Below are 17203 nucleotides of genomic sequence, written 5' to 3'. Positions count from 1 at the left end.
CACTTGTTCTCATGATTCAGCTCCCACTTACAAGTGAGAAAACGCAGTATTTGGTTTTCTGCTCCTGCATTGGATTGTTGAGGATAATGGAAGCCATTGGTTTTGAATGGCCTGAAATGGATTTCAGCATTTGATTAGGACTAATAATTCTTTCTTTATAGGCTTACATTGACAAGTACTTCAAAATTTAGATTTTATTATGTTTGCTAGATAATTCCAGATTGTTTTGTGTAATAGTTATAAGATATATTGTTTTAATTAATAAAATAATTCTTTTAATGTTAGTGGAAAAATCAGTGTTATCACTACTTTCTGATTATATGCTTGCTTGGAATAAATATACATTACTGTTTATTTGTAGGACTTGATTAGAGACCAAGGATTTCGTGGTGATGGAGGTAAGTAGTGATTTCAGTTTTTTTGAAAAACTCGAGGAAACTGCAGTTGCTTTGCTGCTTATCTCCTTTATACTTGCCTCTTACATGAAACAGACGCAGAGAAAAATGTGTAGAGAAACCCAAAATTTTTTTGTTTTTCTATAGTATTTGTCATTTATCTCTAATAAAATGTTAACTAATTTATAACATGAGTAGAAAAGATGACTGGACATAAAAGGAAGTCTTAAAATGTACTATCTACATTTTTAAAATATCTTCTGAGATCAGACAAGATCGGACACGTTCAGGATGGTATGGCCGTAGACTACAGTTTTAAAATATCTTACCAAGGAAAGATCCTTAATTATTATACCCACTTTATTAATTTCTAACTGTCTTGAAAGCTATTGTTGATAAATTTCCTTTGTGGGTCTTCACTGATACTTAAAGATTGACCTTAGAATCAGATAAAACTTTACTTTGCTAAATCATTCTGAAGAGGGGGTTTGTCAGACATTATCAGCCACTTCCCTTCAACTTTCTACAAGTGTTTTAAATGTACATTTTATAGAACAGACCCATAATAGCGAAGCCCATTTGTCCTCTTCTTAGTTCAGTAAATACACAAATGAGAAACTGAATTGAGATTTCTAACTGAATTTTCATCTAGTATTCACTCTAGCACATAAGACAACATTACTTAAGAAAATACTTTTTGTAAGCATTACCCTATATGTTTTATAAGAGGTGACATTTGAGACTATCTTGAAGTTTTCTTCCAGGTGGTCCTTTACACTTACCTTCCCTGCTGTCTTCTGTCTAGTAAGGAAGACCTGTAATAACTGCATATCATGCTTAGAGTTGACCTCTTCACTGTGACCTTCTTTATCTTCAAAATATCTAAGCCCAGACTCAACAATATTTTACATTGAGTAAACATGGTTATACACCTTCTTTTGTTATGTTTCTGTATACCCGTGAAGCAACCAAAATAATAATAAGCCTGCATTCTATACTCTGGACTTGGTATTGATGATAGCACATAGTTACACAAGCATTTTTTTTTCCTGTTTGTTATTTCATGAACCTGCCAATTAATGTTGCTGCCAGTTTGACTTTCATATGTCTTAATAGCTGTGGCTTTTGATAATTTTGCCTAATACATCCAGCATTTAAATGTTGCCATCATGTTAGCATCACAAAATTAACTTAGTCATAAACACAGCCTGCTTAGTACCTAAAATCAAATGGCGTTTCTTGTCCTTTTCATGAGTCACTTTTTAAAAAATCATTGGGATTTTATGAAAATGAGCAGATTTTTGGTCCAGAATTATTTTATGAAGCAGGCTTCGATTCATCTTATTTATTCCCCATGACTTCTTTCATTTCTTCTGTGTGTCTGTCTTCCTGTGTTTGCCTGCCCCTCTCTTTCTCTTCTAACAGCCCCTTTGAACCAGCTGATGCGCTGTCTTCGGAAATACCAATCCCGGACTCCCAGTCCCCTCCTACATTCTGTCCCCAGTGAAATAGTGTTTGATTTTGAGCCTGGCCCAGTGTTCAGAGGTAGTTGGGCTCTTCTTTCTTGTTTTCACCCAAAGCAAACTAAATATAAAACTACAGATGCTGTTTGTGCCTCACCCTCACAGCGTGTGTTTGTAAGTGTGAAAGTTTTCAGTACTAAATTTCTGCTTGGCCTGGCTGGAATGCTCTGAATGTGCTTCTCACACATACTCACTGCCACAAGCTTTCTGTATGCTGTCTGTCATAAATTTTTAAAAGCAAGAAAATCCTGACCTGAGATTTCCATCTTGTTTTTTGTTATTTTATTACTTCCTGGTCTTGATAATTTGTTAAACTTAGTGGGTGGGAATAAATAAGGTGGGTGGGGAAGCGCTTACTGGATTCCTTTGATTTTAATGCATTTAAGTGATTATTCTTGATGGTTTATGATTGTTAATAATTTTTGTGGTTTTTAAGAAAATTGAAGTGTCAGTGGAAACTTCTATTATGAGATTTTATTAGGCTTTTGGCCTTTTTTCAGATTCTGTAATACTAGCTGTGTTTTTTGGGTTTTTCTTTCCTCCAATATGGGATGTGTGTATTTTTGTCAAAGGTAGGGAGCTGTTAAAAAAGAAAAAAAAAAAAAAGATTTATAACATATTTTAGATATTTCAGTGTACTTCAGAAATTTGAGGATTTATCCTTTTAATTATGTCCTAATAGAAGAAAGTTTACAGTATAATTTCATTCTCCCATTTCATCTTGCTGTTTTATTTAGTGGTTAAACTGATTTGTAAAAATTTAAGTTGGGCTAGGCGCGGTGGCTTACGCCTGTAGTTCCAGCACTTTGGAAGGCCAAAGTGGATGGATCACCTGAGGTCAGGAGTTCGAGACCAGCCTGGTCAATATGGTGAAAACCCGTCTCTACAAAAATACCAAAAAAATTAGCCGGGCATGATGGCGGGTGCCTGTAATCCCAGCTACTTGGGAGGCTGAGGCTGGAGAATCACTTGAACCCAGGAGGCGGAGGTTACAGTGAGCCAAGATCGTACCATTGTACTCCAGCCTGGGCGACAGAGTGAGACTCCATCTGGAAAAAAAAAAAAAAAAAAAAAAACTTAAGTCAAAGCTGGGACAGATGTCTTGCTATAAATATTTTTAAAGATTTATATTTACTGACTCTTGCTAGTTAGTATCTGTTACATATTCTGAATGTAGTAATGGTGCTTTAGATATTTGCTCTCTCAGCCCTGCTGTTTCTCAGAAAATCCATAGAATGGGATGGAAGTCATACAGTAGTGAGTAACACAATTAAGTGATACAATAAAACTACTTAGTAGATCATAACTGTGAAGCCTGGTGAAGCAGTTAAGGCTTTATAATGTTGAAAATTATCAATGGGAGGTAGAAAATGGATTGTGCTCTACTTAATAGACATTCTGGACACCATTTTATTTTAGAAAATTGCATATGAGATCATGAAAATTCTACATGGTGATATAATATGATGTAATAATAGTAAATATTTTCTACAGATTTAACATTTAAATGTGGTTATTGGTATCCTTGTTATCTGAAAGATAGTGACTCTTTTTTTCCTTAAGAGTAGCAGTCATTTTTTAAAAAGAATCTATTTTCTTGAGGTCATTTTGTTGTTCTGTATATAGAACTATTACCTGGACATCTGAGTTCTACTCAGCCGTATTCAGGCCCCAGTAAGATTCACTGCCCTGAACCCTTCTGAACCAGGTGCTACTGTACCTTATCTCAGGATGTTTGCCATGAGAAAGGTATGCAACCCTGCCAACGGAGATCACTTCCAAAGAGTATACTCCTCAGGCTCACCTGACCTATAGAATATTTGTATTTATAGTAACTCAGCGGAGAGGCCATAGCGCTTACTTACAAAGCTCTCACTTACAAAGGCAGAGATTTTTCAGAAAGTCTTGAGAAATATGGCTGGCTTTATTTACATTAACTTTGTTTTGCAGGTAACAAATAATCTTTGTTTAATAATGTAAGCCTCTAGGAACCAATGATACTGACCAATATCTCTTAAATAGTAGAGCATGTAGTTTAGGATTGTATTTGAGTTTAGTGATTAATATGAATAAGTCAGATATTTTCAACATTATGGCCATTATTAGAAAATGTTTCCATTTGGGGATTTCCTTTTTTTTTTATATTGATTGGCTGTTGAGGTAATATTAAATAATTAATTAAAAGTGTATTTGTTATATAGGCATTTACATTGATTTTGCTTTTTGATTTTTTTTTCATCAAAGAAACAGAAACTTGGGAGTATTTTTAGTATTTCTATCTTGTTTTAGAGAGATTGTTTTTCTCCTAGATTTTGTACCAGGAAACAAAGTATGTATCTATCATCAGATATCTTAAAGGTCATTAAATTGGCCAGAAAACTAAAAGAAATTATAGTTGTAATCACCAAATGAGGCCCCCTTTTTTTTGTCCCATCCTTTCCAAAAGGTCTATATTTAAATATGCACTACATTTTAAAATTAAGTCTAAATATCCCCCAACCTTCTACCCCTGATAAATTAACATACTTGCTCCTCCTTAATGTATACATTTTTCTTATCACTAATTTAGGATCAACCACAGGTTTGTCTGCCACCCCCCCTGCCTCATTACCTGGCTCACTCACTAACGTGAAAGCCTTACAGAAATCTCCAGGACCTCAGCGAGAAAGGAAGTCATCTTCATCCTCAGAAGACAGGAATCGAATGGTAAGAGTATATAATATCTTTTTTTCTCTGTCTGTCTTCTTAGAAGTCATAGCCAAATGTAATATTATCCTTTAGATATATTATGTCCATATGTGACACAGAACTCCCATAATTAAATTTCAGAGCTGATAGTTTTTTGCTTAAAGCATATTTCCACAGCACTGCTTTCTGCTGTCATCTGTAATATAATTTAGTAGAAGGCAGTTTTGGAAGAGTAACAGTGTTCTGCTTCTAAAATAAGGAAAAAGAGAGAAAACTAGTATTAGAAGGCATGAAAAGGCTGGTCCAGAATTCAGATATCTACCGAAGGACATTCTTCACTATTTAAAAAATCAACTTTCTTCTGCAAAATGAATCCACCATGGCACATGTATACCTATGTAACAAACCTGCACATTCTGCACATGTATCCCAGAACTTAAAGTAAAATTTAAAAATAAAATAAAAAACTAATACTTTTTAGCCATAGTATTGTTACTAATTATTGAATAAGTGGATCTTTTACTCTACCAAAGTACTTTTATATGTTGATTTTTTTTTTTTGAAAGACTGAATTAGATATGATACATAAAGAAATTTAGCACCAATTAAAAAAGAGTGAAACATAAGGTTTTCTTTTTTTGTTTGGTTTGACTTGACTTTTGTACTATATTTATCAAGAAAACACTTGGTAGACGGGACTCGAGTGATGATTGGGAGATTCCTGATGGGCAGATTACAGTGGGACAAAGAATTGGATCTGGTTCATTTGGAACAGTCTACAAGGGAAAGTGGCATGGTAAGTATGTAATGTGGTGACATTGTGACAAGTCATAATAGGATATGTTTAACAACTTTTATTTTGTAAAAACAATCATCAAAGGAAATATTCACTCTTTGCATCAGTAAACTATATTAGTTTCAGGACTCCTCCAAAAGTTTCTAACAAAAATTATGGGAAATAAAAACCGTTCACAGCAATCAGGACTCCTGTCATTATATTATAGTAATAATTTTTAAAGGAGAATTCCTCCAGGTTAACTAGTCCTCAAAAGGATTTTTTTTTCTTTTAGAGTCTTTCAGCTGATAATTTTATTTGTATTATAAGTCACAAGTAAACATATTAAAAATGTACTTACTGACTGGGCACAGTGGCTTACGCCTGTAATCCCACCTCTTTGGGAGGCCGAGGCTGGCAGATCACGAGGTCAGGAGATCAAGACCTTACTGGCCATGGTGAAACCCCATCTCTACTAAAAATACAAAAATTAGCTGGGTATGGTAGTACGTGCCTGTAGTCTCAGCTACTCGGGAGGCTGAGGCAGGAAAATCACTTGAACCCAGGAGGCAGAGGTTGCAGTGAGCTGAGATCGCACCACTGCACTCTAGCCTGGCAACCGTGAGACTTCGTCTCAAAAAAAAAAAAAATTAACAAAGAAATATAAGTGGCCAGTAAACATATACAAAATGTTCGGCCTCACTAGTTATCAAAGAATTGCACATTCAAAAATAGAAATCATTATTTGCCTCTTAGTTGGACAAAATATTTTAAAATTGGATTATGTTTAGAGTAGTGAGTGTATTTTCATCAAAGGTTTAATATTAATGAAAAATGAAAATGAACATGTATCCAACTATTAGAGAACTGGGTAAATTTGTACCTTCATATATGATTATATAGGAGTTAAAATGGCAAAGTAGAGCTATATTTATTGATATAGAAAGGTGTCTTTGGCATATGAAATTTTACAAAGCAGTATGTATAATATACCATATTATGGAGCTCATGGAAATATATAACATAATTTTTTATATGACAGTATTTTAGGCCACACACAGTGGCTCACACCTGTAATCCCAGCATTTTGGGAGGCCAAGGCAGGTGGATCACCTAAGGTCAGGAGTTCGAGACCAGCCTGGCCAACATGGTGAAACCTCGTCTCTACTAAAAAGACAAAAAATTAGCCAGGCTTGGTGGCAGGTACCTGTAATCTCAGCTACTCAGGAGGCTGAGGCAGGAGAATTGCTTGAACCTGGGAGATGGAGGTTGCAGTGAGCCAAGATCCCGCCATTGCACTCCAGCCTGGGTCACAGAGCGAGACTCTGTCTAAAAAAAAAAGACTGTATTTTAGTATATACCGCCTTAAGCTGTCTTTTCACAGGTGTTCATATTCACACTACATTCATGTAAAAGCCTAATAACATATAATGTCACTTTTGAGTGACATAATTAAAGGAATTTTTTTATACCTTCAAAATGTCTTTAAACATTTTTTTAAGTGCTATGCAGTATTTTATGATATGAACAATAGAATAAGCACTGTATTACTTTGATAATTGAGAAAAATCAATGTTGATTTAACTTATTAAAATATACATACAGGTTGAGTATCTTTATGTATTTATTTTGTTTGTTTTGTTTTATTTTGTTTTGTTTTGAGACAAGGTCTCACTCTGTCGCCCAGGCTGGAGTGCAGTGGCACAATCTCGGCTCACTACAATGTCTGCCTCCCAGATTCAAGCAATTCTTCTACCTCAGCCTCCTGAGTAGCTAGGATTACAGGCGCGTACCACCACACCCGGCTAATTTTTGTATTTTGAGTAGAGACAAGGTTTTGCCATGTTGGCCAGGCTGTTCTCAAACTCCTGAACTCAAGTGAGCCACCCACTTTGGCCTTCCAAAGTGCTGGGATTACAGGTGTGAACCAGCGCACCCAGTCAGGTTGGGTATCTTTAATCCAAAATCCAAAACCCAAAGTGCTCCAGAATCTAAGACTTTCTGAGCACTGACATGATGCTCAAAGGAAATGCTTATTGGAGGATTTCAGATGTTTGGATTAGGGATGCTAAACTGGTAAGTATAATCAAAGTATTCCAAAATCAGAAAAAAATTGAAATTTGAGACACTTCTGGTTCAAGGCATTTCAGATAAGGGATACTCAGCCTGCATATAAAAGTACCCATAAATTAGCCAGGCATGGTGGCACGTGCCTGTACTCCCAGCTATTGAGGAGGCTGAGGTGGGAGAATGGCTTGAGCCCAGGAGTTCAAGGCTACAGTGAGCCATGATCATACCACTGCACTCCATCCAGCCTGGGTGACAGAGCAAGACTCTGTCTCTAAAAAAGTTAAATAAGCAGAACATTAACTAGCACTCTAGAAACACACCCCCACAACTATGTCCTCTTCCAGCCAATCACCTCTCTCCCAAGGGTAACCACCATTGTGATCACAACAGGAAGTGCATAGTGTGTGCTCTTTTGTGTCGGCCCCTTTCACTCATCATTGTTTATAAGATTCATCTATATTGTTGTGTGTAGTTGGAGGTCATTCATTCTCTTTATAGTATTTCATTGTGTGACTATAACATGATTTCTTCTTTCATCTATTGCAATTGGATCGTTTCTAGTTTGGGGCTTTGATTGATGCTGGTGCTGTAAACATTTTTAGTATATGTCTTTTGGTGAACAGAATTGTGAGACCACAGGGTATGCATACGTCCAGTTGTAGTAATGCTGCCAACAGTGTTACAAAGTAGTTGTACCAATTTCAACACCTACTGGCAGTGTTGAGAGTTACAGCTGTTTCACATAAAGTTTTTTTTTTAATTTTAGTGACAATGTTAGTCATTTTACTAATCGAAGTATCATAAGTAATCCATAAATTTGAAAAAAACGTTAACTACTCTGATAAACTTTTACAGTTTCCTACTTTTAAGCAAAATTCCATAGGGCCTGTTAATTGTAGTTTCAACATTACTTGTAGTTTCAATTAGTAAATAAATATTAAGCCTAGTAAGTATAATTTAATATTGTCAAATAATTTGGAAAATACCATGGATACTTAATTGATTTCACCAAATTTCCATGGAACAAACAAGGCTGGCTATTTTTTGGATTGATGTTTTAAAATACTAGTACAGGAATATCATTGTTAGTTGAGTGTTTAGCCTTAGAAAACAAATGGAGTTTAGATAGCTAAAGTATAATTTATCTGTGATTTAATAATGGTGTGGAGTTAGGGCTATGATAATTAGTGAAAACACCCAAGAATGTTCTATACTTTTAAATTTTAAAAATTGAAATGACACTTGGAATAACAATTGCCTTTTAGGTGATGTGGCAGTGAAAATGTTGAATGTGACAGCACCTACACCTCAGCAGTTACAAGCCTTCAAAAATGAAGTAGGAGTACTCAGGTGAGCTTGTGTGGATTACCATTTTCCAGAGAAAGAAGTTATTTTTATTAGCTCCTGGTTCCCAGTGGTAGCGACTATTAGCTTTACAGATTTACTCAAAATGGATAAATTTGTAGAAACAGAGTATGTCTGAGTACATTTTTGTCTTTAACCACATTCTTTTAAGTAGTATGCAATGTTATATGGTACAGTTGATAGAATACTTAATCCTAGACAGAATTAATGGAAATATAGTATTCTGATAATATAAAATAATAGTTCTACTTATGAAAATAATGCTCTCCAATGTTTAAGCTTATCATAATACATTTCAAGATGGTATTTAGTCCTGGGCTCTGGAATTTTAGAAACATTGACAAACTAGAATATGTCCAGTGAGGACCACCTAAACAGGGAAGATTCTAGAGGTGTAACGGGGGAAAATAATCAACAGAACTGAGGATATTTAGTTCAGAGAAGGCTGTTATGTTCAAGAGAGTGCACGGTTATTCCAGAGTGCAGGAAAAAAGTTATTCCAGAGAGCAGACCAGAGAAGCAAGCCAGAGGTGAAAGTTGTAGGAAAATGATTTTGTCTCAACACTTGGAAACTTTATAATACCAGAACCACTTAAATAAAAATAAGAGAGTCAGCTACATACTGAGTGATGAACTTCCCATAGTTGAAGGTATTTAAGCAACCTCTAGTTGCCTGTCAGATATGTTTAAAAAGATATTTTTGCATAAAGTAGGAGGTTAGACTTGGCAATTCCCAGTCTCTTCTAAATTTATCCTTTTGTTGCCTTTTTAAAAAAACAGCTTTTTCTGACAACATTTTACCGATAGGTAGACTACTTTGGTTCTCTTTTGTAAGAACAGCTACAGTTTGTCGACATTTAATATTTACTGTCACGTTTCTTTGTACAGGAAAACACGACACGTGAATATCCTACTCTTCATGGGCTATTCCACAAAGCCACAACTGGCTATTGTTACCCAGTGGTGCGAGGGCTCCAGCTTGTATCACCATCTCCATATCATTGAGACCAAATTTGAGATGATCAAACTTATAGATATTGCACGACAGACTGCACAGGGCATGGAGTAAGTTCCATTCTGTTAAATGTCTTATAAATTATTTTTGAAGACCATTGAGGATGTTTTAAAGGTTTTGGCTGCTATTCTTTTGGATTGCATTTTAAATTACTGTCCAGGAACATAATATAGATGCTAACTAATGGCTAGTAAATAATATGATACTAAAAAATAAATGTCTTTGTCTAGTGCAGCCTTCAGAACATATATCAAGTATTTGATAATAAATACATGACTGCAAACTTAGGCTCAGCACTCAGTGATTGAGCTAAGCAAGAGAGGTTCAGAAGATAGAAACAGCAAAAACCTACTAAAAAGTTGTTAATGGTTGTTGAAATAAACAGAATGGTTGTTAATTAGTTACTTTTTCAGATCATTTTCTCTGAGTGCCCATATTTTTTTGTTGCAAAATGGTCAGTTAATAAAGTGAAAAATCTGCATTCTGACCCTTTTTGAGGATTTCAAAGTGAGTTCATATCTGTTGAATTTTGCTATGCAATTTAAAGAGTTATTTTATAAAGTTTATCATAAGCTAATATGGGGAACTGACTTTGAAGGATAAATTTTAAATTTTGTATGCAACTCTTAAGTGCAAATGAATACGTAAATTAAAAAGTAAAATTAAATTTTGAAAGTGCTTAGATGAAAATTATAAACTCAGTAAAATATGAATTTGAAAGCTCTGTGAAAAGTTTAAAAATAGATATGATCTTAATTATTTTGTTTTTTACATATTGCTTTCACTTACATAAATTATTATGTCATTTAATCTTTATAATGTTATGAAGTAGATCTTTTTTCTTTTTACAGATAAGGAAATTGAGGCTTTTAAGTGCCTTGTCTAAGGGCACACATTTAATAAGTGGCACCAAAGATGTTTAACTCAGGATTTCTGACTCCCAATCCAGTATTCTTTCCCTGTAACCACTAAGCTACTTTTACATTATAAAATTAGAATAAAAGAGTAAAAGGGTATATATGTACTAACACCTACAACTCTGAGTATTACTCCTAGCAAGTAAGTGTAGAGCCAAGACTCAAAACCAGATCTGGCTCTTAGATCTTCCAACTGTACCACCTTCTCTTTCTCAAAACTTGGCAATATATCTATAATTTAGATTGTTTACAATCCTATATTCAGCCAAAATACTTAATTACAGCAAATTATTACCTTATTCAGTAACACTCCCACTTGCCCCTAGACTTGAAACAATCTCAACCTTTCAGATAAGTTAGAATCTCTGAATCTGTTCGAATCTAAAGGCTTTTAAAGAATTAAAGTCTTGGCCAGGCATGGTGGCTCACACCTGTAATCCCAGCACTATGGAAGGCCGAGGCAGGCAGATCACCTGAGGCTGGGAGTTCAAGACCAGCCTGACCAACATGGAGAAACCCCATCTCTACTAAAAATACAAAATTAGCCAGGCTTGGTGGCACATGCCCGTAATCCCAGCTACTTGGGAGGCTAAGGCAGGAGAATCACTTGAACCCGGGAGGCGGAGGTTGCAGTGAGCCAAGATCACACCATTGCACTCCAGCCTGGGCAACAAGAGCGAAATTCCATCTCCAAAAAAAAAAAAAAAAAAAAAATAGAATTTAAAGTCTTGTGAAGAGCAAGCCATGGCACAAATTGTAAACATTCAGTGAGAAACAAAGCTTATTCTCTTCCCACACTACTGGTCTCTTTGCAGTTTCTTCAGCAGGCCAAGCGTGTTCCTTCTTTAGGACCTTTATGTTTGTTACATTCTCTTTAGGATACACATGCCACAAATATCCTTATGTCTCTGTTCATCCGTCCCCTTTTAATTGAAACCCTTGCTCACCTTATATAACTAACATGTCCCCACATCACTCTGTCACTCTCTATACCCATAGGCTTGATTTTCTTTATAACGCACAGCTCCATCTGACTTGTTTGTTGTCTTTCATCCCCACTAGAATGCAGGCTGTATGAGAGCAGGGGCTTTTTTTTCTTCTTCTTCTTCATTATTTTATGCCTAATGCCTAGAATGGGACCTGGCATACTCAGTACATAACTGTCAAATGAAAATGATTACACACAACTGCATATTATTGATAGATTTACCTTTCAGAAGAAAGAGATGCCAAATCCTTCTCACATCGCAACTGAGAAATGTGGCTGGGCATATTGGCTCACACCTATAATCCCAGAACTTTAGAAGGCCAAGGTAGGATGATTGCTTGAGCCTAAGAGTTCAAGACCAGCCAGGAAACATAGGGAGACCCTTGTCTCTGTAAAAAATAAGAAATTTAGCCAGGTGTGGTGGCACTTGCCTGTAGTCCTAGCTACTCAGTAGGCTGAGGTGGGAGGATCACTTGAGCGCAGGAGTGTGAGGATGCAAGGAGTCGTGATTGTGCCACTGCACTCCAGCCTGGGCAACAGAGCAAGACCCTGTCCCAAAACAAACAGGCTGGGTGTAGTGGCTCATTCCTGTAAACCCAGCACTTTGGGAGGCCGAGTTGAGTGGATTAAGACAAGAAGTGACAGTAAAGAAGTACATTATCAAATTGGAATAGTGCTTCAGTCTGAAGAACAGTCAATGAAGAGGTGATATATTTTGAAAATATCACTTTACAGTTTGAGATTATCAGTGTAAATTTTACAGTCATCTACTCTGAAACACTTTGTGTTTTTAAATAGATCTCACAGTTTAACATGATGCAATGAGTGTACGATAGTATGAACATAGATCATTCCATTCAGTTTATCCTAGATTTTAGTAACTGAAAAACTATTAATTCCAAGTTTTAAGCCCTCCAGCAGAGTATACTTTTTAGTAGCGGTTTAAAATTAACGAAGGAAGATACAGTTTCTTTTCCCTTTTAGTTTTGTCTTGTAAGATGATAACATACAACTGGTTAAATGTACTGACACATCATCAGTTTCTGAAGGATTTGGCAAGTTGAAACTCCTCTTATTAACAGGGCTATGTGGGTTTCAGATTAAGGTGACAGATTTTTGCTCCTTCCTGGAACTCCACTAAAACTATAATAAAGGAATTTTTTTTTAAAGCATAGACACATAAGGATGGGGATAACAGAGAGGAAGGAGACAGTATCAGCAACATTTTGAAAGCTGGAAAGCAAGTGGAGAAGTGATCATGGACTTAGACCCCAAAAGGCTAAATGATCAGTTGGCAGTGGGGAAATTAAAGCCAACCTGGTTTATACCATAGAATCCTCAATTCTCAGGAATTGGCAATATCACTGTCTCAGGGACGAAAGGGTTAAAATGAAAGGCCTGTTTGAAAAGCTGTTATTTCTCTAAATCTGTTCTCTTACTCACCAGGTAACTGCTCCATCCCTATCCTAGCAGTAGACTGGAAGTTAGAGGGGAAAGTAAACATCTCTGGACTGGGAGACCCTAATCTATGTCTAGGACGTGGATATCTTTCCCAAAACATGGGGATTTGATGACTATGTGCTTACTAAATGATGAAGGGAGATTTCCCCAGCCCTCTCTTTTTATTTGATTCCCAACATGCTAGCAGCCAAACCTTACTCTTCCTGCAGGAGATTCGAGGAGTCTTGGGTGAATTTTACCAGCTCAAGAGGAAAGACCCAAAGAAAGTGACATCAGAGATTCCACCTAGATTACTGTACAGTTCAAAAATAGCAAACAAATCTGTATGTTCAAAGCCTCCAAGCAGCTTGTAAGTCCCTCACTTAGTCTGAATAAGAGTATCGCTGGATAACTAGATATTGGTGGGGAAGTCTTACGCAAATAAGGAGACTGTAAAACACATAGAGAAAAATAGGCACTGGGAGAAACACATACAATGCAAGATTCTCTCTCCCCCACCTCATCCCACTTCCAAAAAACCTATCGGTTTTCTCAGAGGGAGAGAAGATAACTTTATATCCATTAAACAGAAACAGAGGTTTTCTAAGGAACATTCATATAACAGCAACAAAATGCTAAAATGTTGACATTTACAGTACACTGGAAATTATATCCTTTGCAGTTATTTAAACATAACTTTTAAATGTTAATTTAAAAGGAGTTATGTAGTTTCTCAGAATCTTTTAAGGGGTGTTTAGCAAAAAAAGTTTTAAAACTATTATTTTAAACACTATATGGTTTAATATTAAATTTCTATATTATGCAGCATAATTCAGAAGGGACACTTAGGTAAACTTTTTATAAACCAAGTTACATAAAATGTATATAATTAATTGGAACACATAACCAGATTGCATCAGTGAGTCTTGAAGTGGGTATTCCTGTTTTCTTCTCTACTGTCAATGACTAAAGCACACTATTTTCACTACTTTTTTAAAATTTTGAGACAGAGTCTCCCTCCTTTGTCACCCAGGCTGGACAGGCTGGACAGGCTGGAGTGCAGCAACACAATCTTAGCTCACTGCAACCTCTGCCTCAAGTGATCCTCCCACTTCAGTCTCCCTAGTAGCTGGGACTACAAGGGTGCACCATTATACCCGGCTCATGTTTTTGTATTTTTTGTAGAGACGGAGTTTCACCATGTTGCCCAGGCTGGTCTCAAACTCCTGGGCTCAAGAGAGCCACTGCTTCCGCCTCCCACAGTGCTGGGACTACAGATGTAAGCCACCAGGCCCAGCCTATTTTCAGTACATTTGATTGAACTTTGTTGTTGTTGTTGTTGTAGAACAGTCTGTTCTAAGGTATCAGGCTGACAGATGTTAGAACAAACAGAATGGTCCTAGGGGTCATGAACTGGTTCTTCAAGTCCTAACTGTTGCTGCTGATTTTGTAACAGATTTTAACATATCTTTTGACTTCCGGTCACCCATTTCAGCCTCATGTTTGGTTCTCTGTTTTAGTTTCCCCCTATATATTCCCATGGATCAAATGACACAGATGGAATTCCTTACATACCTCATTTTTCCTCCCTATTTCCAATACTTGTTCATCTAGAATGCCAACCATAGTTTCAGACTGAGGGCTTTGTTTTGGAATTATCCCAGAAGTTACTCCGAGTTAGAAGCCTGCTTGGGTAATTAATATTGCTTCTTAGCTCCCTCCAGCTCTCTTTCTTCCTGTCCCCTGGCTCTACCCTGAGCACAGATGGTAATTCTCTGTGGCCATCACAGCCACCTTCTTTTTTTTTTTTTTTTTTTTTTGAGACGGAGTCTCGCTCTGTCGCCCAGACTGGAGTGCAGTGGCGCGATCTCGGCTCACTGCAAGCTCCGCCTCCCGGGTTCACGCCATTCTCCTGCCTCAGCCTCCGGAATAGCTGGGACTACAGGTGCCCGCCACCACGCCCGGCTAATTTCTTTTTGTATTTTTAGTAGAGACGGGGTTTCACCGTGTTAGCCAGGATGGTCTCGGTCTCCTGACCTCGTGATCCGCCCGCCTCGGCCTCCCAAAGTGCTGGGATTACAGGCTTGAGCCACCGCGCCCGGCCACAGCCACCTTCTTACTGTGCCTCCTTTCAACTCTTCATGTCTATATCCTCTTCCCTGACCAGCATCATCTCACAAAGGACTGACCAAGCCAGATACAGTCTATAGCTAGACAATAAAGCTATAGGGTATTTAAATAGCCTCTTAATAATGTACTTTTGCAAAGCCTTTATTTCAGAATAGCCTGCCCTGTGTTGAAAGTGATCTTTTCTGACTACTCACCAAAATTAATTCTAAAGTCTCTGGATATAAGCAGAATAGGAACAAACAGATTCATTTTATAAAGTGGTAGGGTTGCAGTTAACTCACAATATAAAACCTTTAATAATTAGAAAAGTTAGGCCGGGCGCGGTGGCTCAAGCCTGTAATCCCAGCACTTTGGGGGGCTGAGACGGGCGGATCACAAGGTCAGGAGATCGAGACCATCCTGGCTAACACGGTGAAACCCCGTCTCTACTAAAAAATACAAAAAAAAACTAGCCGGGCGAGGTGGCGGGCGCCTGTAGTCCCAGCTACTCGGGAGGCTGAGGCAGGAGAATGGTGTGAACCCAGCAGGCGGAGCTTGCAGTGAGCCGAGATCGCGCCACTGCATTCCAGCCTGGGCGACAGAGCGAGACTCCGTCTTAAGAAATAATAATAATAATAATAATAATAATAATAATTAGAAAAGTTAGTCTAGGCACCGTGTCTCACACCTGTAATCCCAGCACTTTGTGAGGCCAAGGCAGGAGTATTGCCTGAGTCCAGGAGTTCAAGACCAGCCTGGATAACACGACAAAACCCTGTCTTAACACAAAATACAAAAATTAGCCGGATGTGGTGGTGTGTGCCTGTGTTCTCAGCTACTTGGGAGGCTGAGGTGGGGGGATCACTTGAGCCCAGGAAGTCGAGGCTGCAGTGAGCCATGATCATGCCACTACACTCCACCCTGGATAACAGAGCAAGACCCTGTCTCAAAAATAAATAAGAATACTTAGAAAATTTGAATCATTAGGACTTTCAAATGTGTCACCTCTATTGGATTACAGAATATAAGCAAAAAATGGATAGGTAACATTTTTCCTGTGTGGTTCTGTCTTCCATTTGTACCTCAGTGAAAAACTATTTCTGATTCCAAGGTTTACCTGAAAAGGAGCAGAGCTATTCTAATGGTAGATAATTATAAACTCACTCTGAGGAATAAGGGTTGGTAAAGTATGTTTCATCATCATCTTGTTTTTTGTTTTTATTGAGATGGAGTCTCACTCTGTCACCCAGGCTGCAGTGCAATGGCACAGTCTTGGCTCACTGAAACCTCCACCTCCCAGGTTCAAGCGATTCTCCTGCCTCAGCCTCCCGAGTACAACTGGGATTACAGACGCCCACCATCATGCCCTGCTCAATTTGTATTTTTAGTAAACGGGGTTTCACCATGTTGGCCAGGCTGGTTCAGGAGTTCAAGTGATCCACCTGCCTCGACCTCCCAAAGTGCTGGGATTATAGGTGTGAGTCGCTGCACCTGGCCTGTTTTATCATCTTTTCACCTGCCAGTCATTGATTCATCCCAAGGACCCAGGTATCTTAAGAATACTGTTACTAAAGAAATTCCAGGAATGGTCAGTACATCATGCCTTTTTTTTCTTTTTCTTTTTTTTTTTTTTGCAGGCCTTATAATTTCAGTATAATATTCATGGTATAATTTTGAATTTAACTTTATCAGAAAATTAAGTATTAAAGAGGCACATAGAAAAAGTTGCAGCCTATTGATATATTTACAGGAGCATTATATTCTCAAAATAAGATGATTAAAAATAATTTGGAGATAAATCCTTACAATTTACTTTGTTTTAAATAATGATGAGCATGCACCTTTTACTCATAAATGAACCCAGTTGAAGATAGAAGGATTAATTAAAGCTGAAAAAATGGTGAACATGTATTAGTGA

The 17203-nt window shown here is 37.4% G+C and overlaps 1 protein-coding gene across 8 annotated transcripts in view; it reads left to right on the top strand.

Annotated features, from left to right (window-relative positions):
- BRAF (B-Raf proto-oncogene, serine/threonine kinase) overlaps positions 1-17203 on the top strand; it is a 203090-nt gene that overhangs the window by 141115 nt on the left and 44772 nt on the right. For 7 of the 8 annotated variants that reach the window (XR_012432936.1, XR_012432935.1, XM_045387419.2 and 4 more), the window contains 5 exons: positions 362-398; positions 4488-4624; positions 5285-5402; positions 8717-8801; positions 9705-9881. Coding sequence is in view for 6 of the 8 variants with exons in the window: in XM_045387419.2 (XP_045243354.1) it covers positions 362-398; positions 4488-4624; positions 5285-5402; positions 8717-8801; positions 9705-9881 (554 nt within the window). In the remaining 2 variants the exon portion in view is untranslated. Of the gene's footprint in view, positions 1-361; positions 399-1820; positions 1941-4487; positions 4625-5284; positions 5403-8716; positions 8802-9704; positions 9882-17203 lie in introns of all 8 variants that reach the window. The other variant, XM_045387414.3, reaches the window with a different exon arrangement.

This window comes from Macaca fascicularis, chromosome 3 (assembly GCF_037993035.2).
Source record: "Macaca fascicularis isolate 582-1 chromosome 3, T2T-MFA8v1.1".
Taxonomy (NCBI): Eukaryota; Metazoa; Chordata; class Mammalia; order Primates; family Cercopithecidae; genus Macaca; species Macaca fascicularis.
Note: the sequence above shows the minus strand (reverse complement) of the source record. Positions and strands in the feature narration are given on the sequence as shown.